Source organism: Gopherus flavomarginatus, chromosome 18 (assembly GCF_025201925.1).
Source record: "Gopherus flavomarginatus isolate rGopFla2 chromosome 18, rGopFla2.mat.asm, whole genome shotgun sequence".
In the NCBI taxonomy this organism is placed as follows: domain Eukaryota; kingdom Metazoa; phylum Chordata; order Testudines; family Testudinidae; genus Gopherus; species Gopherus flavomarginatus.
The window spans coordinates 4,478,130-4,496,548 of record NC_066634.1 but is presented as its reverse complement, the minus strand read 5'-3'; the positions used below and the strand labels follow the sequence as shown (position 1 = coordinate 4,496,548).

Below are 18,419 nucleotides of genomic sequence, written 5' to 3'. Positions count from 1 at the left end.
CACCGGCAGAGCTGGGGGAGCCCAGGGCTGGGCTAGCAGGGGCTGCGGGTCGGGAGTGAGGGGCACCGGCAGGGCTGAGGAAGCCCAGGGCTGGGCTAGCAGGGGGCTGCGGGTTGGGAGTGAGGGGCACCGGCAGGGCTGGGGTAGCAGGGGCTGCGGGTCGGGAGGGAGGGGCACTGGCAGGGCTATGGGGGGACCACAGCTGGGATAGTAGGGGGCTGCAAGTCGGGAGTGAGGGGCACCAGCAGGGCTGGGGGGGTGCCCACGGCTGGGCTAGCAGGAGGCTGCGGGTCCGGAGTGAGGGGCACCGTGGTGGAGGGGGAAGGGGAGGGGGGGGGGGGAAATACAGTTGCTCTGACTGCTCTTCCTGGCCCGGTGTCGGCTGGTGGCTGAAAGGGCTAATCTGGGGTCAAGGGGCTTCGGCCCCCCAGAAACTGAGTGACTCTGTTCCCCTTTGTCGACCTACTGCTGGAGCTGGGGTCACCTGGCCCCTCAGCTGGGCTGTGGGGAATGGGGGTCATTGGCCCTGGGAGACCCTCTCCCGTCTCCTCACACCATCCCCCCCATTCCTCTCTTCCCCCCACTCCTCCTCTCCCCAGGCTGGGACCTCCTTCCCTCATCACTGCTGGGAGCCATGACTGCCCTGGACTCCAGGGTCCCCTTCCGGCTGCCCCTCCAGCTCAGCCTCTACCTGCTCGCCATCATGACCTTCTCCTTCCTCATCCACCTATGCAGCTGGTTCCCCACTGCAAGTGAGAGGCTCCCCTTCCCGAATGCCACGGACAAGTCCCCAACCACGCCCCCCACCACAACCCCCACCACGGAGCGGGGCATGTGGACCGTGAACTCCATCGGGCGCCTGGGGAACCAGATGGGGGAATACGCCACCCTCTACGCCCTGGCCAAGATGAACGGGCGCCAGGCCTACATCCTCCCACAGATGCATCAGCAGCTGGCGCAGCTCTTCCGCATCACCCTGCCCGTTGTCTCCAGCGACGTTGTCCGGAGAGTCCCATGGAGGAACTACGGGCTCCACGACTGGATGTCTGAGGCATACAGGCACATCAAGGGGAAATACGTCCGGCTGACGGGCTACCCCTGCTCCTGGACCTTCTACCACCACCTCCGGCAGGAGATCCTCCAGGAATTCTCTTTCCACGACCACGTCAAGGAGGAGGCCAACCGATACCTGGCCGGGCTGCGTGGGCAGCGCCGGAACGTGACCTACGTGGGCGTGCATGTCCGGAGGGGGGACTACGTCCGGGTGATGCCCCAGATCTGGAAGGGGGTTGTGGCGGACAAGGCCTACCTGGAGAAGGCCATGGGCTACTTCCGGGCCAAGTACCAGGAGCCGGTCTTCGTGGTGACCAGTAACGGGATGGACTGGTGCCGGAAGAACATCAACGCCTCACAGGGGGACGTGTATTTCTCGGGGGATGGGAAGGAGTCGTCACCGGGGAGGGACTTTGCTCTCTTGGCCCATTGCAACCACACAATCATGACCATCGGGACCTTCGGCATTTGGCTGGGCTACCTGGTCGGCGGGGAGACCATCTACTTGGCCAACTACACCCTCCCCGATTCCCCCTTCCTCCGGGTCTTCAAGCCTGAGGCCGCCTTCCTGCCCGAGTGGATTGGGATCAACGCCGATCTCTCCCCGCTGCTGGGTGGGACATAGGGACAGAAAGGATCCAGCCTGCAGGCCACCAGCAGGATCCTCTGGGATAGTGGGCCAGGCCCCAGCTGGAGAGTTTAGGGGGCATCAGCATGGACCTTGGTCAGGCACGGGGGCGGGGGGGGGGGAGGGAATCAAGACGCTGTGGGTTGTTTCTGCCAACTTTCTCCTAGGAGTCACCACATGGGTCCATCATGAGGCTGAATGGTTAAAACTTGCTCTTTGGCCAGCTCTTTTAAAACTCTTGGCTGTAAGTTATTGGGACCTGCTGATTTTAAAATGTCTCACTTTGATAGCTGCTGTTCAGCTGCCTCCTCAGATACGAGCAGAATGGAAAGAGCCATTATCGTCACCGTATGATATGACATCATGTGTTTTATTCCCCCAAACACAAAACAAAAATATTTATTGAACAATTCTGCCTTTTCTGCATTACTGATAATTCTACCATTTCCACCTAAATTGGACCTATAGTATTGTCAGGATTCTTTTTGTTCCTAATATACATTTTTAAAAAACAGCCTCCCTATTGTCCTCAACACTGTGGGTCATAGAATGTGCCATCTCTCCCTTTGCTTCCCTTATCAATTTTCTACCATTCCTAGCTTCTGGTTTATATGCTGTCCATTTCTCCCAGCCGTCCATTTGTTATTGCTGCTGTCACTTCCCCTCTAAACCAGGTCAGTCTGTGACCAGTAGGGCCTTTCTCAAGTGTGGAATAGTGGCTGCTGGGGAACCTAGTCAGCTGTTTGGTAAACAATCCCCAATCAATAGCCACATGGGTCTCCTTCCGTTCGTTCCCAATTCTTTTCAGCTTGGTGAAACTGACCCTTTGAAAAAAGCAGGGAGGGCTGGGCGCCAGGACTCCTGGGTTCTATCTCTGGCTGAGTGGGGCAGGTTCAGCAGGGCTCTGTGAGTGGGCACATTACTGGGCTATCAACCGGCCCCAGTGTGCATGTGGCACAGGGCTGTAAAGCCAGAATGGCAAAGCAATGATGAGCTCTTACAAGCAACAATAAAATTGTAGTCACAAGGCCCCACCCCTCCACCAGCACCCCCACCCCACCCCACCCCCACGGCCAATCCCTCACCCAGAGTTCACCGACATGTGGAGCTAGCCCAGCCCTAGAAAGGGAGCGCCCCACTAAATACCGCCCTTCCGTGTCCGCCAAGAAGAGAACCCAGGAGTCCTGACTCCCCGCTGTAATCACTTGCTCTTGGGCCAGCAGGAATGGCGGGGGGGGGGGTCCAACCCTGAGGGGAATTTACCCCCACCCCCCACGGGATGATACACAGTTCAGCCACTGTGACCCATTAGAGCCCTCCTCCCACCCTGGAAATACCCAGGCATCCAGCCGCCCTCTGCCTTGGCAGGGCCAACCCTGAGCCCCAAGGGCTTGTTGGCAGCAGGGGTGTCTGCATCTTGGGGGGCAGAATGGGGGGGATCTCTCTGTCCATCACCAACACAAACCACATGGGAGGTTTAGGCCAGCCGCAAGAAGGCGAGCCCTCCCACACCCCGAATGCCTGCGCTCTGTGGCTGGCGTGGGCCCCATGCTGGGGAGGGGGAGGCCAGGGGAAGGGACACCGGCTCTAACCACTCGACCCGGCTGCTGAGCGATGGCTGATCCACCCCAGCTGGGAGCCCCTCCTCCAGGTTTTGTGGCCTCTGAAAACTTGATCTGTGAGGCTTGAATATTTTCTTCCGTGTCATTGACATGAACAAGCTGAGAGTCTAGAACCGACCCCTGCGGGACCTGCCCTCGGAAATGCCCTCCCCCGCCTCCTCTGCCGCTCGATGGCACGTCTCCAAGTGCAGGTACATTCTGAGACCTGCCATTTGGGTGGCTGCGACTCTCTTTAACACACTCATTTCCTGACGTTCCTGTTAATCAGTCACCAGCTCCCGCGCCTTCCCGACATCTACAGATGTGACAACAACCCTGTCACCTTCCTTCACCAACCATGCGACCACAGCGACAGAGGCTAGCAAGTTAGTGTGACGGGGTCTAGTTTCCACAATCCCATGCTGAGGAATTATGGCACCCTCCTTTCAGTCTTGATCAATCGAGTCCCGTATCAGCCACCCCATTGTCTTCCCCAGGATCGAGGTCAGGTGACAGGCCCATAATTAACATAAGCAGTGCCGTCAATTCCTCAGCCAGCTCTTTTCAAACTCTTCCATGCATATTACTGCACCCTGTTATTAAAATAACTCACTTTTGTAGCGGCTGTTTGATATCCACCTGAGCAACTAGTGGAATGGAAAGTGTGTTAACATCATCATATGCTATGACATCATCATCTGTTTTGGTTTATTTTCCAGACACAGAACTATTTATTGAAAAATTTTACCTGGTCTGCAGTATTGAAAATTCTACTATTTCCATCTAAAAGGGATCAATGCCAGTCTCTGCATTCTTTTTTGTTCCTAATATACATTTTTTTAAAAACCATGGTATGGTCTTTAACTTTGCTTGCCATAGACGTCTCCATGAGCCCCTTTGCTTCCCTTATCAATTTTCTACAATCCCTAGTTTCTATATATTACTTAGTTTATATATATTACTATCCATTGCCCCTTTCTTCCATTTCTTATTTATTGTTTTTATAGCTCCCATTCAGCAGTGGGGAGAGATCGGCATCAATGCCAATCCACTCGGGCAGGAAGGCTGCCGAAGGCTTGAAGTGCCGCAGGTAGGGGGAATTGGGGAGCATGTAGTTGGCCAAATAGATGGTCTCCCCCCCAGCCAGGTAACTAGCCCAAATGCCGAAGGTCCCGATGGTCATGATCGTGTGGTTGCAATGGACCAAGAGAGCAAAATCCCTCCCCGGCGACGACTCCTTCCCATCCCCCGAGAAATACACGTCCCCCCACGAGGCGTCGATGTTCTCCCGGCACCACTCCATCCCGTTGCTAGTCACCACGAAGACCGGCTCCTGGTACTTGGCCCGGAAGTAGCCCATAGCCTTCTCCAGGTAGGCCTTGTCCGCCACTACCCCCTTCCGAACCTGGGGCATCACCCGGACATAGTCCCCCCTCCGGACATGGATGCCCATGTAGGTCACGTTCTGGCGCTGCCCACGCAGCCCAGCCAGGTACCGGTTGGCCTCCTCCTTGATGTGGTCGTGGAAGGAGAATTCCTGGAGGATCTCCTGCCGGAGGTGGTGGTAGAAGGTCCAGGAGCAGGGGTAGCCCGTCAGCCGGACGTATTTCCCCTTGATGTGCCTGTACTCCTCCGACATCCAATTGTGGAGCCCGTAGTTCCTCCACCGGATGTTCCGGACCACGTCACTGGAGAGCACGGGCAGGGTGATGCGAAAGAGCGGCGCCAGCTGCTGGTGCATCTGTGGGAGGATGTAGGCCTGGCGCCCGTTCATCTTGGCCAGGGCGTAGAGGGTGGCGTATTCCCCCATCTGGTTCCCCAGGCGCCCGGCGGAGTGCACGGTCCACATGCCCTGCTCCGTGGCAGGGGGTGTAGTTGGGGGCAAGATGAGAGACATGGCTGGAGGCCGCCCCATGGCATTGGAGGAGGGGAGCCTCTGTCCTCTGGCAGGGAACCAGCCCCTCCGGTGGAGGAAGATGGAGGTGGTCATGATGGCCAGCAGGAAGATGGAAAGCCGGAGGGGTGACCAGAAGGGGACCCAGGAGATGGAGGCTGCCATGACCGAGGTGAAGGGGAGGAGGTTCCAGCCTGGGGAGAGGGGGTGGGGAGAAAGGGGGGAGGAGCAGGGGATGAGCACAGGAGGGGTCTTCCAGGCCCCAGTCCTGCTGTTCCCAGGGTCCCAACTCAGCTGCCTCTGTGTCCCCCCATCTCAGCCCTGCCGGTACCCCACTCCCGACCTATAGCCCCCTGCTAGCCCCCCCCTCCCCCCAGCCCTGTCGGTGCCCCTCACTCCCGACCTGCAGCCCCGTGGCCCCGCCCTGCCGGTGCCCCTTACTCCTGACCTGCAGTCCCCTACTAGCCCCCCCTCCAGCCCTGCCGGTGCCCCTCACTCCCGACCTGCAGCCCCTGCTGGCCCCACCCTGGATTAGTGCAGGTGCTGAAGGTCAAGGCCGAGGGGGCAATTCCCACTTTCTTTTCTGATCAAAGCAAAGGAAAAGCAAACACTAAAAATTCCTCCTTGGAGCAAGGACAATCCCTGGGGGCCCCACTGCTCCAACTACTAGAGCCTACTCCCCTCCCAGAGCCAGGCAGAGAACCCGGGAGTCCTGGCTCCCAGCCCCCACACCCCTGCTCTAAACTCCAGTCCCCACTCCCACCCCAGAGCTGGGGAGGGAACCCAGGAGTCCTGGCTCCCAGCCTGGCTAGTTTTGATCTTGTGTCTTCCAGCCAGAACCAGGCCATGACCAGCCCACCTAGGGCAGGCAAAGGGTCATGGGGGTCGATCACAGGGGCTGGGAGCCAGGACTCCTGGGTTCTCTCCCTGGCTCTGGGAGAGGAGTGGGGTCTAGTGGTTACATGAGCCTGCCCCACCTCCCCTTTTTCATTCCCTCCTTGACCCCTCCATCCCAATCGCCCCGTTTAGGGCCCATTCCCGAGACACAGGGGGGCAGGAGGGTCCCCACCGCCCCATCTCTCCCCCGCCCCATGGCTCTTCCCCCCCTACCCGCTGGCCCGTACCTGGCCACAGGATCCAGTCCTGGGAGACCAGCGGCTTGTATAGGTCCAGGTTGAGGTGGCGGATGGTGGCTGGGCCCGGGCTGGATGGGAGGGGACCCGCCTCGGGCTGGGGAGGGCCCATGGGTCCCTGCCCCCAGGGGTGGGGACTAGGAAGAGGCCAGTCGGGGCCAGGCGCCAGCGGTTGGCTCTCGGGCTCTGCACTGCCCCCCATGTCCCTCCTTATGGGGCAGGGTCACGTAGCTGAAAGCTGGAGCTTCCTGGGGACCACGAGGCCCCTGCAGCTCAGCACCCCCCAGCACCACCCTGGGGCCACCCCAACTGCCAGGGGAGAGCGCCCCCTGCTGGGCCCTGAGCCTGCTGGTGACACAGGCCCCCTGGTGGAGCTTGGGAGCTCTGCAGGGCAGTGACAGCAGGCTCCTGCAGCCCCCCCGCTCTAACCACTAGCCCCCACTCCCCCCACCCGACCGCATGGGCTCTTGGGACAGACACAATCGCTTTTAAAAAAATCTTTATTCCATGTTTTTTTCCCTTAAAAAGGGGATTTTCTCCCTTGTCCCAAAAAAACCCCGACACAAAGACGCCAAGCTGAGCTCCTCCCCCTCCCATGAGGCCCCACCCCCAGAGGGGGGGGCTGGGAACCCCCTCAGGCCCCACCCTCCCCCAGAGCTTTGTGCCCTGTGCCCCTAGCACCAATCCACCCCCCCTCATCCTGGGATCAGCTGTGGGGGTGGCCCAGGGGGGGTGCAAGTCACCACACATTTCCAGTCCCCAGCCCCCGCCCCCCCCCACCGAGACACACGGCTCAGCAGCTGTAACAGCCTTACCGCCCTCCCCCTGCCCGGAAAAACCCAGGTGTCCAGACACCCTCTACCTTGGCAGGGCCAACCCTGAGTCCCAAGGGGGGTGTGAGGAGCAGGGGCAGCTGAATTGGGGGGGGGGGGGAAATCTATCACTAACACAAGCCAAGTGGGAGTTCCAGGTCAGCTGGGCCGGAACAGGAGGTTCCCCCATCCTGTCCGCAAAGCCTGGGCTCTGCAGGCCCCATGGGGGGTGGAGGGAAAGGGGGTGATGCACCCTGGCAGGGGGTGGAGTTGCCTGGATGCTTCAGAAATGGCTTCGCCTCCCTCCCCCAGTGAGGTAGGTAAGTGTGAAACCCATTTTGCAGATGGGGAAACTGAGGCACAGAGGTGACGTGACTGGACCCAGGTACAGCTGGGGTTGGGACTAAGGAGTCCTGCCTCCCACCCCCCCATTCCTCCTCCCACCCCACTCCTGTCCCAAAACCGGAGACTGATTGCAGGAGTCCTGGCTCTCAGCCCTCCCCTCTCAATCACTAGACCCCCGCTCCCCTCCCACAGCTGGAGCCAGAACCCAGGAGTCCTGGCTCCCCCCCTCCCCCATTTTCTACTGCCCCCACTATCCTTTGGACCCAGCTCCCAATACAGAGAAACCTAAAGACTACGTCATGCAGCAACCAGGGTAGGGGGCATTCAACCCCCTTTAACCAGCTTGGGGTAACCCCCGAAGCCAGTAAGGGGGCAAGGGACACGAAGCTCTGGGGATTGCCGGGGATTGCTAGAAATTAATCCCTTTGGGGGGGCCCCCAGAATCAAAATCCACCAGCTGGGCCTCAGGGACAAAAATTGATGCAATCGCAAACCACCCCAGGAGCTTTCAATGCATTCAGGCCAGGCCCCTTTTTCGGGGGGCTAGGGGAGAGCCGCCTGGGCCCCCTCCCATGGGGGAAAGTTTTTTATCAAACACTATTCTCCCCTCATCCCCTGACTCCAGCAGCTGGGGACTGAGGGAGAAAAACTGCAGAACTAGCACCAGAGATGGAGGGGAGAGAAATGGCCCTGGACCCCACTGGGGTTAATCGGCCCTTGCCCCATTGGGGGCTGGCCCCACTGAGTCCAATGGAGCTCCGGCCCAGTGACACTGAGGGAGGGGAGGGGGAGATCTGGCCCTTCCAATCTAAACGCAAAGGACGCCTCTGAGGTGAGGACGGGGGGATCAAACCAAGCCCCTAATGAGATCAACTAATGAACTCAGCCCCCTGTACAGTCGGGGGGGGGGGGGGGGGCGGCCAGGCATCCTGGGCCGGCCAGCATCTGAGCGCCATTCTGTGCCCCCACCGCAGGGCTGGCCTGCAAAGGGCTAAGGATGCTGCAGAGATAAGGGGCATGGGATTTGGTGGTGCCCTGGGTGCAGCCCCCCCAACTATAGGGGATGCATGGGGATGCCAGGCAGTGGGCTGTGCCCCTCCCCAGGGTATCTGGCCCAGTCTCCACCGAAAGACTTAGCCAAGGTCTGGGTGTTGTACACGGCCAGTGGCAGTATGGGGCAGATCTGTGCCCCACGGCCTGGGGGGCAAGCGGGGGCTAGAAGTGCCCCCCAGCCTGCTGCCCAGTGCCCCACTTTCCAACCTCTTCCCACTCTCGGGTCGCATCAAGGTCTGCCCCCCTGAGCTAGCTGGTCCCCTGGATTCAGGCCATTCCCCACCCCCATGAGCCAGCCAGTCCCTGCCCTGGGGCCAGACCTGGGCCAGCGCCCCCTAGAGGGGAAAGGCCCCACGTCCCAGGAACCTGTTCGCATCCACACCCCTTACGAGGCCTGGGGCCTCCTGTCCAACTGACTATAAATAACCCCCAAGGGGCCCGGTTAAACCCCGGGGCCCCCTGGCATGGGAGGAGCCCCGGAAAAGCTCTGTCCAATGGGGTAGGTGGGCGGCGCTCAGTGCAATCCCGTGGGCGGGGGGGCGGCGGGGGTCAGCCAGGTGCAGAGGGAGCTGAGCCCCTCCTGGCCCCGGAGCCTCAGGCCGACTCCTCGCTGGAGGCAACGTCGAGGTCGATAGAGCCATGGCTCACCACCAGCCGCAGGCGTTTCGGGGGGACAAAGGGGTGGAAGGTCACCGTCCGTTTGGGCTCCTCCTGCTCCGCGCGGCGCGGACTCACTGGCTCCAGATGGACGTGGGCGTAGAGGGAGAGCTTGGGGTCGTCTCTGCCCGGAAGCGCCTTGCTGGCCGGCCGCCGGCGGCTCGGGGTGGGAGGGTGGGACCTGGCAGGGAGTGTGGCCTTGGCCTGCCGCCGGGCCATGCTCCTGGTCCGACAGACCAGCTGGCTGGGGGGCTGAGGAGCAGGGGCACGGAGCTCCAGAGCTCCCCCAGGGGGCCCCGAGTCCCCAGCACGGAGCTGTGTCCCTCCAGCAGGGGGCCCCGAGTCCCCAGCACGGAGCTCCAGAGCTCCCCCAGGGGGCCCCGAGTCCCCAGCACGGAGCTGTGTCCCCCCAGCAGGGGGCCCTGAGTCCCCAGCACGGAGCTCCAGAGCTCCCCCAGGGGGCCCTGAGTCCCCAGCACGGAGCTCCAGAGCTCCTCCAGGGGGCCCTGAGTCCCCAGCACGGAGCTGTGTCCCCCCAGCAGGGGGCCCTGAGTCCCCAGCACGGAGCTCCAGAGCTCCCCCAGGGGGCCCTGAGTCCCCAGCATGGAGCTGTGTCCCCCCAGCAGGGGGCCCTGAGTCCCCAGCATGGAGCTCCCGAGCTCCCCCAGGGGGCCCTGAGTCCCCGGCGCAGAGCTGTGTCCCCCCAGCAGGGGGCCCTGAGTCCCCGGCGCGGAGCTCCAGAGCTCCCCCAGGGGGCCCTGAGTCCCCAGCGTGGAGCTGTGTCCCCCCAGCAGGGGGCCCTGAGTCCCCAGCATGGAGCTCCCGAGCTCCCCCAGGGGGCCCTGAGTCCCCAGCACGGAGCTCCAGAGCTCCCCCAGGGGGCCCTGAGTCCCCGGCGCGGAGCTCCAGAGCTCCCCCAGGGGGCCCTGAGTCCCCAGCACGGAGCTGTGTGTCCCTAGCGCACAGCTTCAGAGCTCCACTAGGGGGCCCCGTGACCCCAGCCCGGAGCTGCAGAACTCCGCCCGAGGGCCTTGCGCACGGCCGAGTCTCCTGCAGGCCCTGTCTGAGGCAGCTCCCGGCGGCTCTGACCGTGTGCTGCTCCCCAGCCAGGGGGTATTTCGCCCCAGAGCCCTGCCCTGCCAGCCCCCTCGGCAGCCTCCCCCCCAGCTCCACGTAGGTCGGGCCGGGCGGCGTGGAACAGGGGACCCCCAGGCCGGCGGCCGTGCAGCAGCTGTCGTCCCGCTGCGCCCGGCGGCGTCTGCGCAGAGAGCGACGGAGGCCGAGGGTGCCGGCCGGCGCAGGGCCAGACTGCCCGGCCCTGGGGCGCCACCACGGCAGGGTGACCCAGAGCGGCTTCCGCAGCCGACAGCCGGCTCCCCCCGCGGCCCGGCAGGCCACGCAGTCGTGCAGGGAGATGCGCAGGTCCTTCACCGGGCCGGCGCCCAGAGCCGCGAGAGAGGAGGCCGGCCCACGGCACAGAGCCTGGAGCCGGGAAGCTGCAAGAGGACAGAGAAACAGACGTCAGTGAAAGGCGTCCGGATGGCATGTGGGTGGTGGGTATCTGGGATACGCGCCCCCCTGCTGAGCCCCCCAGGCCAGGGCGCTTACCGCAGCCACGCTCCCTCCTGCGCCGGGCCCTGCGCCGACGCCTCGTGCTCTGTTGCTGCCCCTGTTTGCAGACCCGCCCCTTCCAGCGCTGCAGCCGCCCGTCCGTCTCCCGGAGCAGGTATTTCTTCTGGGCTGAGGTAGATTGCGAGGGGGCCTTCCCCCGCAGCCGGAAGGCGCCTTCCCCCTTCCTGAGGAGACAGAGACCTGGCAGACTGGAACCCAGGAGTCCTGGCTCCCAGCCCCTCCCGCTCTCCCCACTAGACCCCGCTCCCCTCCCAGAGCCAGGGCAGAACCCAGGAGTCCTGGCTCCCAGCCCCTGCTCTCCCCACTAGACCCCCGCTCCCCTCCCAGAGCCGGGGCAGAACCCAGGAGTCCTGGCTCCCAGCCCCTCCCGCTCTCCCCACTAGACCCCCCCTCCCCTCCCAGAGCCGGGGCAGAACCCAGGAGTCCTGGCTCCCAGCCCCTGCTCTCCCCACTAGACCCCCCCTCCCCTCCCAGAGCCGGGGCAGAACCCAGGAGTCCTGGCTCCCAGCCCCTGCTCTCCCCACTAGACCCCGCTCCCCTCCCAGAGCCGGGGCAGAACCCAGGAGTCCTGGCTCCCAGCCCCTGCTCTCCCCACTAGACCCCGCTCCCCTCCCAGAGCCGGGGCAGAACCCAGGAGTCCTGGCTCCCAACCCCTCTTTCCAGCCCCCCCACCTCTCACAGGTGCGGCATTCACACAGCTCGTTGTTCTCCCCGAAGAAACCATCGCCATAGAAGCAGGTGATCTCGTCCTCCGGCTCGATGTCCCTGAGTACCTTGACGCAGGCCGTGTTCCCCTCCGTCGGGACGAACTGGGGGGACAGGGGGGCGTCAGCCGGGGCCCCGCTGGGAGACGGGGCGCAGACATGCCCACAGGACAGGGGGAGGTGTCAACTCCATCCCCCAACACCCCATAGCAATGCTGATCTCCCTGTGAAGCCCCCGTGCGGCTCGTAGCAGGGGTCTCAAAGTCCTTGGCTAATCCACCCTAAGTCCCAGTTTACAGATGGGGGGGCACTTCTCCTTGCACCTCCCTTCCCCGGGGCTCTCCCTCCACTGAATGTGAGACCCAGGAGTCCTGGCTCCCAGCCCACCCCCTGCTCTAACCACTAGACCCCACTCCCCTCCCGGAGCCAGGACGGACCCCAGGAGCCGGCCTTACCTTGCAGTTTGGCCTGCAGTCTGGTGGGTTCCATGGTGGGACAACAGGAGACACAAGAGAAACCAGAGAAGAGGGTCAGACGCCTCCGAGTCCCCCAGGCTCAGAGCAGATCCCCACAGAGCCCCCAGCACTGGCTGGCTCAGGGAATGGGACATGGGGCCGAGTGGGAGGGAGGCTCGTGTCTGTGCAGATCTCAGCGGAAGCTCAGGGCTGCGGGTCAGGAGCAGGGGGCCCGGCCCGGGGAGGAGCCCAGGGCTGGGCCAGGAGCAGGGGGCTGGGCCGGGGGCAGAGCCCAGGGCTGGGCTGGCTGGGTCAGGAGCAGGGGGCCCAGCTGGGTTGGGAGAGGAGCCCAGGGCTGGGCTGGCCGGACTGGGAGCGAGGGGGGGGCGGAGCCCAGAGCCGGGCGCGGAGCCCAGGGCTGGTTGGGTCAGGAGCAGGGGGCCCAGCTGGGCTGGGAGAGGAGCCCAGGGCGGGCTGGGTCAGGAGCAGGGGACCCAGCTGGGCTGGGAGAGGAGCCCAGGGCTGGCTGGGTCAGGAGCAGGGGGCCCAGCCCGGTTGGGAGAGGAGCCCAGGGCCGGCCGGGCCGGGCGCGGCCAGGGGAGGAGCCCCCCGCACCGTGGTTGATGAAGGCGGCGGGGCCCAGCCAGAGCTGGGCGCATTGCTTGCGCGTGGAATACATGATGCTGAAGTCGTTCTCCCCGGCTCGCAGCAGGCTCTCGTCTGGCTCCGTCAGCTCCGCGATGCAGCCCACCAGCAGCTCCAGCTTGTCGTTCTTCCTCCTGCCGGGCGTTGGGAGACGAGTCAGGGGGGCTGCCCAGCCTTCCGCACAGCCCCCACGCCGGGTGCTATGGGGTCAGGCACTGGGGCTGCTCAGATGGAGACCCCTCTGGGGTGGGGCTGGGTATACAGGGACCCCTCCAGGGTGGGGTGCAGGGCAGGGTTATACGGGGACCCCTTGCTAGGACGCAGCCCCTCTGAGGTGGGGCGTGGAGTCAGGTTATATGGGGACCCCCTCACCCAGCTGGGCTGCAACGTCTCTGGGGTGGGGTGCGGGGACTGGTTATTTGGTGAGCCGTCGCCCAGCACGGGACTGCGACCCCTCTGGGGTGGGGCGTGGGGTCAGGATATAGGGGACCCCCCGCCCAGCTGGGCTGCGACACTTCTAGGGTGGGGAAGGGGACTGGCTATTTGGAGACCTGTCACCCGGCACTGGGCCGCAGCCATTCTGGGGTGGGGCCTGGGGACTGGTTTCTCAAGGACCCCTCACCTGGCGCTGAGCCGCAATCATTCTGGGGTGGGGAAGGGGGCTGGTTTTTTGGGGGCCCCTCGCCTGGCACTGAGCCATGGCTGCTCTGGGGTGGGGAAGGGGGCTGGTATTTCGGGGACCCCTCGCCCAGCGCTGGGCCGCGGCCGCTCTGGGGTGGGGAAGGGGGCTGGTTTTTCAGGGACCCGGCACTGGGCCGCGGCTGCTCTGGGGTGGAAAAGAGGGCTGGTTTTTTGGGGACCCCTCGCCCAGCACTGGGCCATGGCCACTCTGGGTGGGGCAGGGAGCTGTTCTTTTGGGGACCCCTGGCCCATGGGGGTGGGGTGAGCAGAGGACCCCGTACCAGGACTTCGTAGACACCACCTGGGCGCCGTTGGTCTCCAGGGAGTAGCGGCTGCACGGTAGGATCGCGAAGCCGCTCTCCGGGAGAAAGATGCGGAGGTAGCGGAGTATCTGGGGAGAGAAGATTGGAGAGGAACCATGAACCGGGGAGAGAACCCAGGAGTCCTGGCTCCCAGCACCTCCCTGCCCTGCTCTAACCACCGGCCCCCTCCCCAGCCAGGCCAGGCCCCGGGACTCACGTGGGTTTTCAGTGCCGTCTCCTGCTGGCGACTGCGGCTCTTGAAGTAGGAGCCAGCCCATTCGCCCAGCATGAGGGCGCGGTAGGTGGCGTCCAGGTCCCGGCGCCGGCGAAACGCCTCCACCGCCTCCCGTAGGTGGTGCTGCCTCCGGATAGCGGGGAGTGGGCTGGGGGGAGGGAGAGAACTGGGGTGCTACAGAGTCCTGACCAAGGCCCCCCCACCCCACCCCAGTGCCCCTCACTCCCGACCTGCAGCCCCTGCTAGCCCAACCCTGGGCTCCCCCCAGCCCTGCCGGTGCCCCTCACTCCCGACCTGCAGGCCCTGCTGAACCAGGCCTGGGCTCCCCCCAGCCCTGCTGATGCCCCTCACTCCCAACCCACAGCCCCCTGCTAGCCCAGCCCTGGGCTCCCCCCAGCCCTGCTGGTGCCCCTCACTCCCAACCTGCAGCCCCTGCTAGCCCAGCCCTGGGCTCCCCCCAGCCCTGCCGGTGCCCCTCACTCCCGACCCGCAGCCCCTGCTAGCCCAGCCCTGCTGGTGCCCCTCACTCCCAACCCACAGCCCCCTGCTAGCCCAGCCCTGGGCTCCCCCCAGCCCTGCTGGTGCCCCTCACTCCCAACCTGCAGCCCCTGCTAGCCCAGCCCTGGGCTCCCCTCAGCCCTGCTGGTGCCCCTCACTCCCAACCTGCAGCCCCTGCTAGCCCAGCCCTGGGCTCCCCCCAGCCCTGCCGGTGCCCCTCACTCCCGACCCGCAGCCCCTGCTAGCCCAGCCCTGGGCTCCCCCCAGCCCTGCCGGTGCCCCTCACTCCGGACCCGCAGCCCCGCCCTGACCTGACGTTCATCTTGTGGGTCCGGAAGCCGAGGTAGGAGTCGAGCACCAGGCTGGTGGCCAGGTCGTCGTTCTCACACAGCTCCTTCGCCGTCACCCGCGTGGAGCCCATGGTCCGGCCAGGCGCATGCTGGGCACTGCCACTGCGGGGGGGGGGAGGAGGATGAGACAGCCAGAGAGGCCCAGCCTGGGGCCCCACCCCGGGAGATCCTGCGGGGAGTGGGGGGTGAGACAGCCTGGGGCCCCACCCCGGGGGGATCGTGAGGGGGGGGGTGAGACGGCCTGGGGCCCCACCCCGGGGGGATCCTGCGGGGGGTGGGGGGGGGGGGTGAGACGGCCTGGGGCCCCACCCCGGGGGGATCCTGCGGGGGGTGGGGGGGGGTGAGACGGCCTGGGGCCCCACCCCGGGGGGATCCTGCGGGGGGTGGGGGGGGGTGAGACGGCCTGGGGCCCCACCCCGGGGGGGATCCTGCGGGGGGTGGGGGGGGGTGAGACGGCCTGGGGCCCCACCCCGGGGGGGATCCTGCGGGGGGTGGGGGGGGTGAGACGGCCTGGGGCCCCACCCCGGGGGGATCCTGCGGGGGGTGGGGGGGGTGAGACGGCCTGGGGCCCCACCCCGGGGGGGATCCTGCGGGGGGTGGGGGGGGTGAGACGGCCTGGGGCCCCACCCCGGGGGGGATCCTGCGGGGGGTGGGGGGGGTGAGACGGCCTGGGGCCCCACCCCGGGGGGATCCTGCGGGGGGGGGGGGGGGGTGAGACGGCCTGGGGCCCCACCCCGGGGGGGATCCTGCGGGGGGTGGGGGGGGGTGAGACGGCCTGGGGCCCCACCCCGGGGGGATCCTGCGGGGGGTGGGGGGGGTGAGACGGCCTGGGGCCCCACCCCGGGGGGATCCTGCGGGGGGTGGGGGGGGTGAGACGGCCTGGGGCCCCACCCCGGGGGGAATCCTGCGGGGGGGGGGGGGGGTGAGACGGCCTGGGGCCCCACCCCGGGGGGATCCTGCGGGGGGTGGGGGGGGTGAGACGGCCTGGGGCCCCACCCCGGGGGGGATCCTGCGGGGGGTGGGGGGGGTGAGACGGCCTGGGGCCCCACCCCGGGGGGGATCCTGCGGGGGGTGGGGGGGGTGAGACGGCCTGGGGCCCCACCCCGGGGGGGATCCTGCGGGGGGTGGGGGGGGTGAGACGGCCTGGGGCCCCACCCCGGGGGGGATCCTGCGGGGGGTGGGGGGGTGAGACGGCCTGGGGCCCCACCCCGGGGGGATCCTGCGGGGGGTGGGGGGGGTGAGACGGCCTGGGGCCCCACCCCGGGGGGATCCTGCGGGGGGTGGGGGGGGTGAGACGGCCAGACAGGCTCAGCCCCGGGGGGGGAGGCCTCGGCATCTCGGCCCCACCCAATTCCGGCAGCGTGGGGGGCACTTGGGGCTGGGCTGCGGCCCCTCTGGGTAGCCAGGGATCCCTCCCCTCCTTTGCTCGCTGCAGCCCAGCCCCCTGTTCCCCCCACTAGCCGGGGGGCACCGCTCAGGCTCGCAGAGCCCCCCGGGGGTCCCTGGAGCGGGGACCAGGAGTGGGACAAAAATCAACAAGCAAAGAACGTCCCGTCCCCCCCCCCTCGTGCAGCGACTCGTTACTGGCTCCCCCGGAGACCCCCCAGCCGGGGAGAACCCAGGAGTCCGGGCTCCCCCCCCCCCGAGCCGGGGAGAACCCAGGAGTCCGGGCTCCCCCCCCCCCCGAGCCGGGGAGAACCCAGGAGTCCGGGCTCCCCCCCCCCGAGCCGGGGAGAGAACCCAGGAGTCCGGGCTCCCCCCCCCCCCCAGCCGGGGAGAGAACCCAGGAGTCCGGGCTCCCCCCCCCCCGAGCCGGGGAGAGAACCCAGGAGTCCGGGCTCCCCCCCCCCCGAGCCGGGGAGAGAACCCAGGAGTCCGGGCTCCCCCCCCCCCGAGCCGGGGAGAGAACCCAGGAGTCCGGGCTCCCCCCCCCCCGAGCCGGGGAGAGAACCCAGGAGTCCGGGCTCCCCCCCCCCCCGAGCCGGGGAGAGAACCCAGGAGTCCGGGCTCCAGCCCCCCCCCGAGCCGGGGAGAGAACCCAGGAGTCCGGGCTCCAGCCCCCCCCCGAGCCGGGGAGAGAACCCAGGAGTCCGGGCTCCAGCCCCCCCCCGAGCCGGGGAGAGAACCCAGGAGTCCGGGCTCCAGCCCCCCCCCGAGCCGGGGAGAGAACCCAGGAGTCCGGGCTCCAGCCCCCCCCCGAGCCGGGGAGAGAACCCAGGAGTCCGGGCTCCAGCCCCCCCCCGAGCCGGGGAGAGAACCCAGGAGTCCGGGCTCCAGCCCCCCCCCGAGCCGGGGAGAGAACCCAGGAGTCCGGGCTCCAGCCCCCCCCCGAGCCGGGGAGAGAACCCAGGAGTCCGGGCTCCAGCCCCCCCCCGAGCCGGGGAGAGAACCCAGGAGTCCGGGCTCCAGCCCCCCCCCGAGCCGGGGAGAGAACCCAGGAGTCCGGGCTCCAGCCCCCCCCCGAGCCGGGGAGAGAACCCAGGAGTCCGGGCTCCAGCCCCCCCCGAGCCGGGGAGAGAACCCAGGAGTCCGGGCTCCAGCCCCCCCCCGAGCCGGGGAGAGAACCCAGGAGTCCGGGCTCCAGCCCCCCCCCGAGCCGGGGAGAGAACCCAGGAGTCCGGGCTCCAGCCCCCCCCGAGCCGGGGAGAGAACCCAGGAGTCCGGGCTCCAGCCCCCCCCCGAGCCGGGGAGAGAACCCAGGAGTCCGGGCTCCAGCCCCCCCCCGAGCCGGGGAGAGAACCCAGGAGTCCGGGCTCCAGCCCCCCCCCGAGCCGGGGAGAGAACCCAGGAGTCCGGGCTCCAGCCCCCCCCCGAGCCGGGGAGAGAACCCAGGAGTCCGGGCTCCAGCCCCCCCCCGAGCCGGGGAGAGAACCCAGGAGTCCGGGCTCCAGCCCCCCCCCGAGCCGGGGAGAGAACCCAGGAGTCCGGGCTCCAGCCCCCCCCGAGCCGGGGAGAGAACCCAGGAGTCCGGGCTCCAGCCCCCCCCGAGCCGGGGAGAGAACCCAGGAGTCCGGGCTCCAGCCCCCCCCAGAGCCGGGGAGAGAACCCAGGAGTCCGGGCTCCAGCCCCCCCCGAGCCGGGGAGAGAACCCAGGAGTCCGGGCTCCAGCCCCCCCCGAGCCGGGGAGAGAACCCAGGAGTCCGGGCTCCAGCCCCCCCCCGAGCCGGGGAGAGAACCCAGGAGTCCGGGCTCCAGCCCCCCCCCGAGCCGGGGAGAGAACCCAGGAGTCCGGGCTCCAGCCCCCCCCGAGCCGGGGAGAACCCAGGAGTCCGGGCTCCCCCCCCCCCGAGCCGGGGAGAGAACCCAGGAGTCCGGGCTCCCCCCCCCCGAGCCGGGGAGAACCCAGGAGTCCGGGCTCGGGCCGGAACAGCCCGGCGGGCGGGCGGGGGGGTCCCTGGGGGCCGCCCGGGCTCCGGGTTCTCGGCCCGGCTCGGGGCCCCGCGTTGTCACCGCTCCGTGCCTCAGTTTCCCGCTGTGCGCCGGGGGGGTCCGGGCCCGTCTGTGCAGCGCCGAGCACCGCGCCCCTCCCCCCGCGGCCCCTCGCGCCTCACCTGCCCCAGCCGCCGCCTCTGCCCGTCTCTCGCCCTCCCGCGGGGCCCTCGCGGCCTTCGCCCCGCCCCCCGCGCGGCCCATTGGGCCCCGGCCGGGCCCCGCTGCTTCCCATTGGGCAGCCCGCCTGTCGGTCGCTTCTCGCCCCGCCCTCCGGCGCGGGCCCGCGCCTCCAACCTCCGGCTGCCGTTG

At 67.0% G+C, this 18,419-nt stretch overlaps 3 protein-coding genes across 6 annotated transcripts in view; 1 reads left to right on the top strand and 2 right to left on the bottom strand.

Moving 5' to 3' along the window:
• LOC127036756 (galactoside alpha-(1,2)-fucosyltransferase 2-like) overlaps nt 1-8,797 on the bottom strand; it is a 31,731-nt gene extending 22,934 nt beyond the window's left edge. For both annotated transcript variants that reach the window (XR_007770221.1, XM_050927950.1), the window contains exons 1-2: nt 6,301-8,797; nt 4,227-5,370 (exon numbers count right to left, since the gene is read on the bottom strand). Coding sequence is in view for 1 of the 2 variants with exons in the window: in XM_050927950.1 (XP_050783907.1) it covers nt 4,271-5,370; nt 6,301-6,511 (1,311 nt within the window). In the remaining variant the exon portion in view is untranslated. The remainder of the gene's footprint in view (nt 1-4,226; nt 5,371-6,300) is intronic.
• Nucleotides 608-1,678, top strand: LOC127036767 (galactoside alpha-(1,2)-fucosyltransferase 2-like). Of its 2 annotated transcripts, XM_050927972.1 has the most exons (2): nt 608-755; nt 819-1,678. In XM_050927972.1, exons 1-2 carry the CDS (start codon nt 635-637, stop codon nt 1,676-1,678), a joined length of 981 nt encoding a protein of 326 aa, XP_050783929.1. In that variant the 5' UTR covers nt 608-634. The 2 variants fall into 2 exon arrangements, with proteins under 2 accessions (XP_050783929.1, XP_050783928.1); XM_050927971.1 differs by having other exon boundaries at nt 620-1,678.
• KMT5C (lysine methyltransferase 5C) lies at nt 8,798-18,297 on the bottom strand. Of its 2 annotated transcripts, none has more exons than XM_050927934.1 (9): nt 18,230-18,297; nt 14,640-14,780; nt 13,813-13,978; nt 13,575-13,684; nt 12,583-12,746; nt 11,968-11,987; nt 11,481-11,617; nt 10,785-10,972; nt 8,798-10,672 (listed from the first exon to the last, which is right to left on the bottom strand). In XM_050927934.1, the coding sequence occupies exons 2-9, from the start codon at nt 14,747-14,749 to the stop codon at nt 9,114-9,116; spliced, it is 2,454 nt and encodes an 817-aa protein (XP_050783891.1). In that variant the 5' UTR covers nt 14,750-14,780; nt 18,230-18,297; the 3' UTR covers nt 8,798-9,113. The 2 variants fall into 2 exon arrangements, with proteins under 2 accessions (XP_050783891.1, XP_050783892.1); XM_050927935.1 differs by lacking the exon at nt 18,230-18,297 and adding an exon at nt 18,139-18,207.
• Between the last annotated feature and the right edge of the window lie 122 nt (nt 18,298-18,419).

Excerpts from the sequence above, each read along its gene's own strand:
- LOC127036767 (XM_050927971.1), top strand. The coding sequence starts at position 635 with ATGACTGCCCTGGACTCCAGGGTCCCCTTCCGGCTGCCCCTCCAGCTC.
- KMT5C (XM_050927934.1), bottom strand. The coding sequence starts at position 14,749 with ATGGGCTCCACGCGGGTGACGGCGAAGGAGCTGTGTGAGAACGACGAC. Across the intron at positions 12,747-13,574 it reads GTGGTGTCTACGAAGTCCTG|GAGGAAGAACGACAAGCTGG; the intron begins GTACGGGGTCCT and ends AACGCCCGGCAG. Across the intron at positions 10,673-10,784 it reads CAGGAGGGAGCGTGGCTGCG|CTTCCCGGCTCCAGGCTCTG; the intron begins GTAAGCGCCCTG and ends GTCCTCTTGCAG.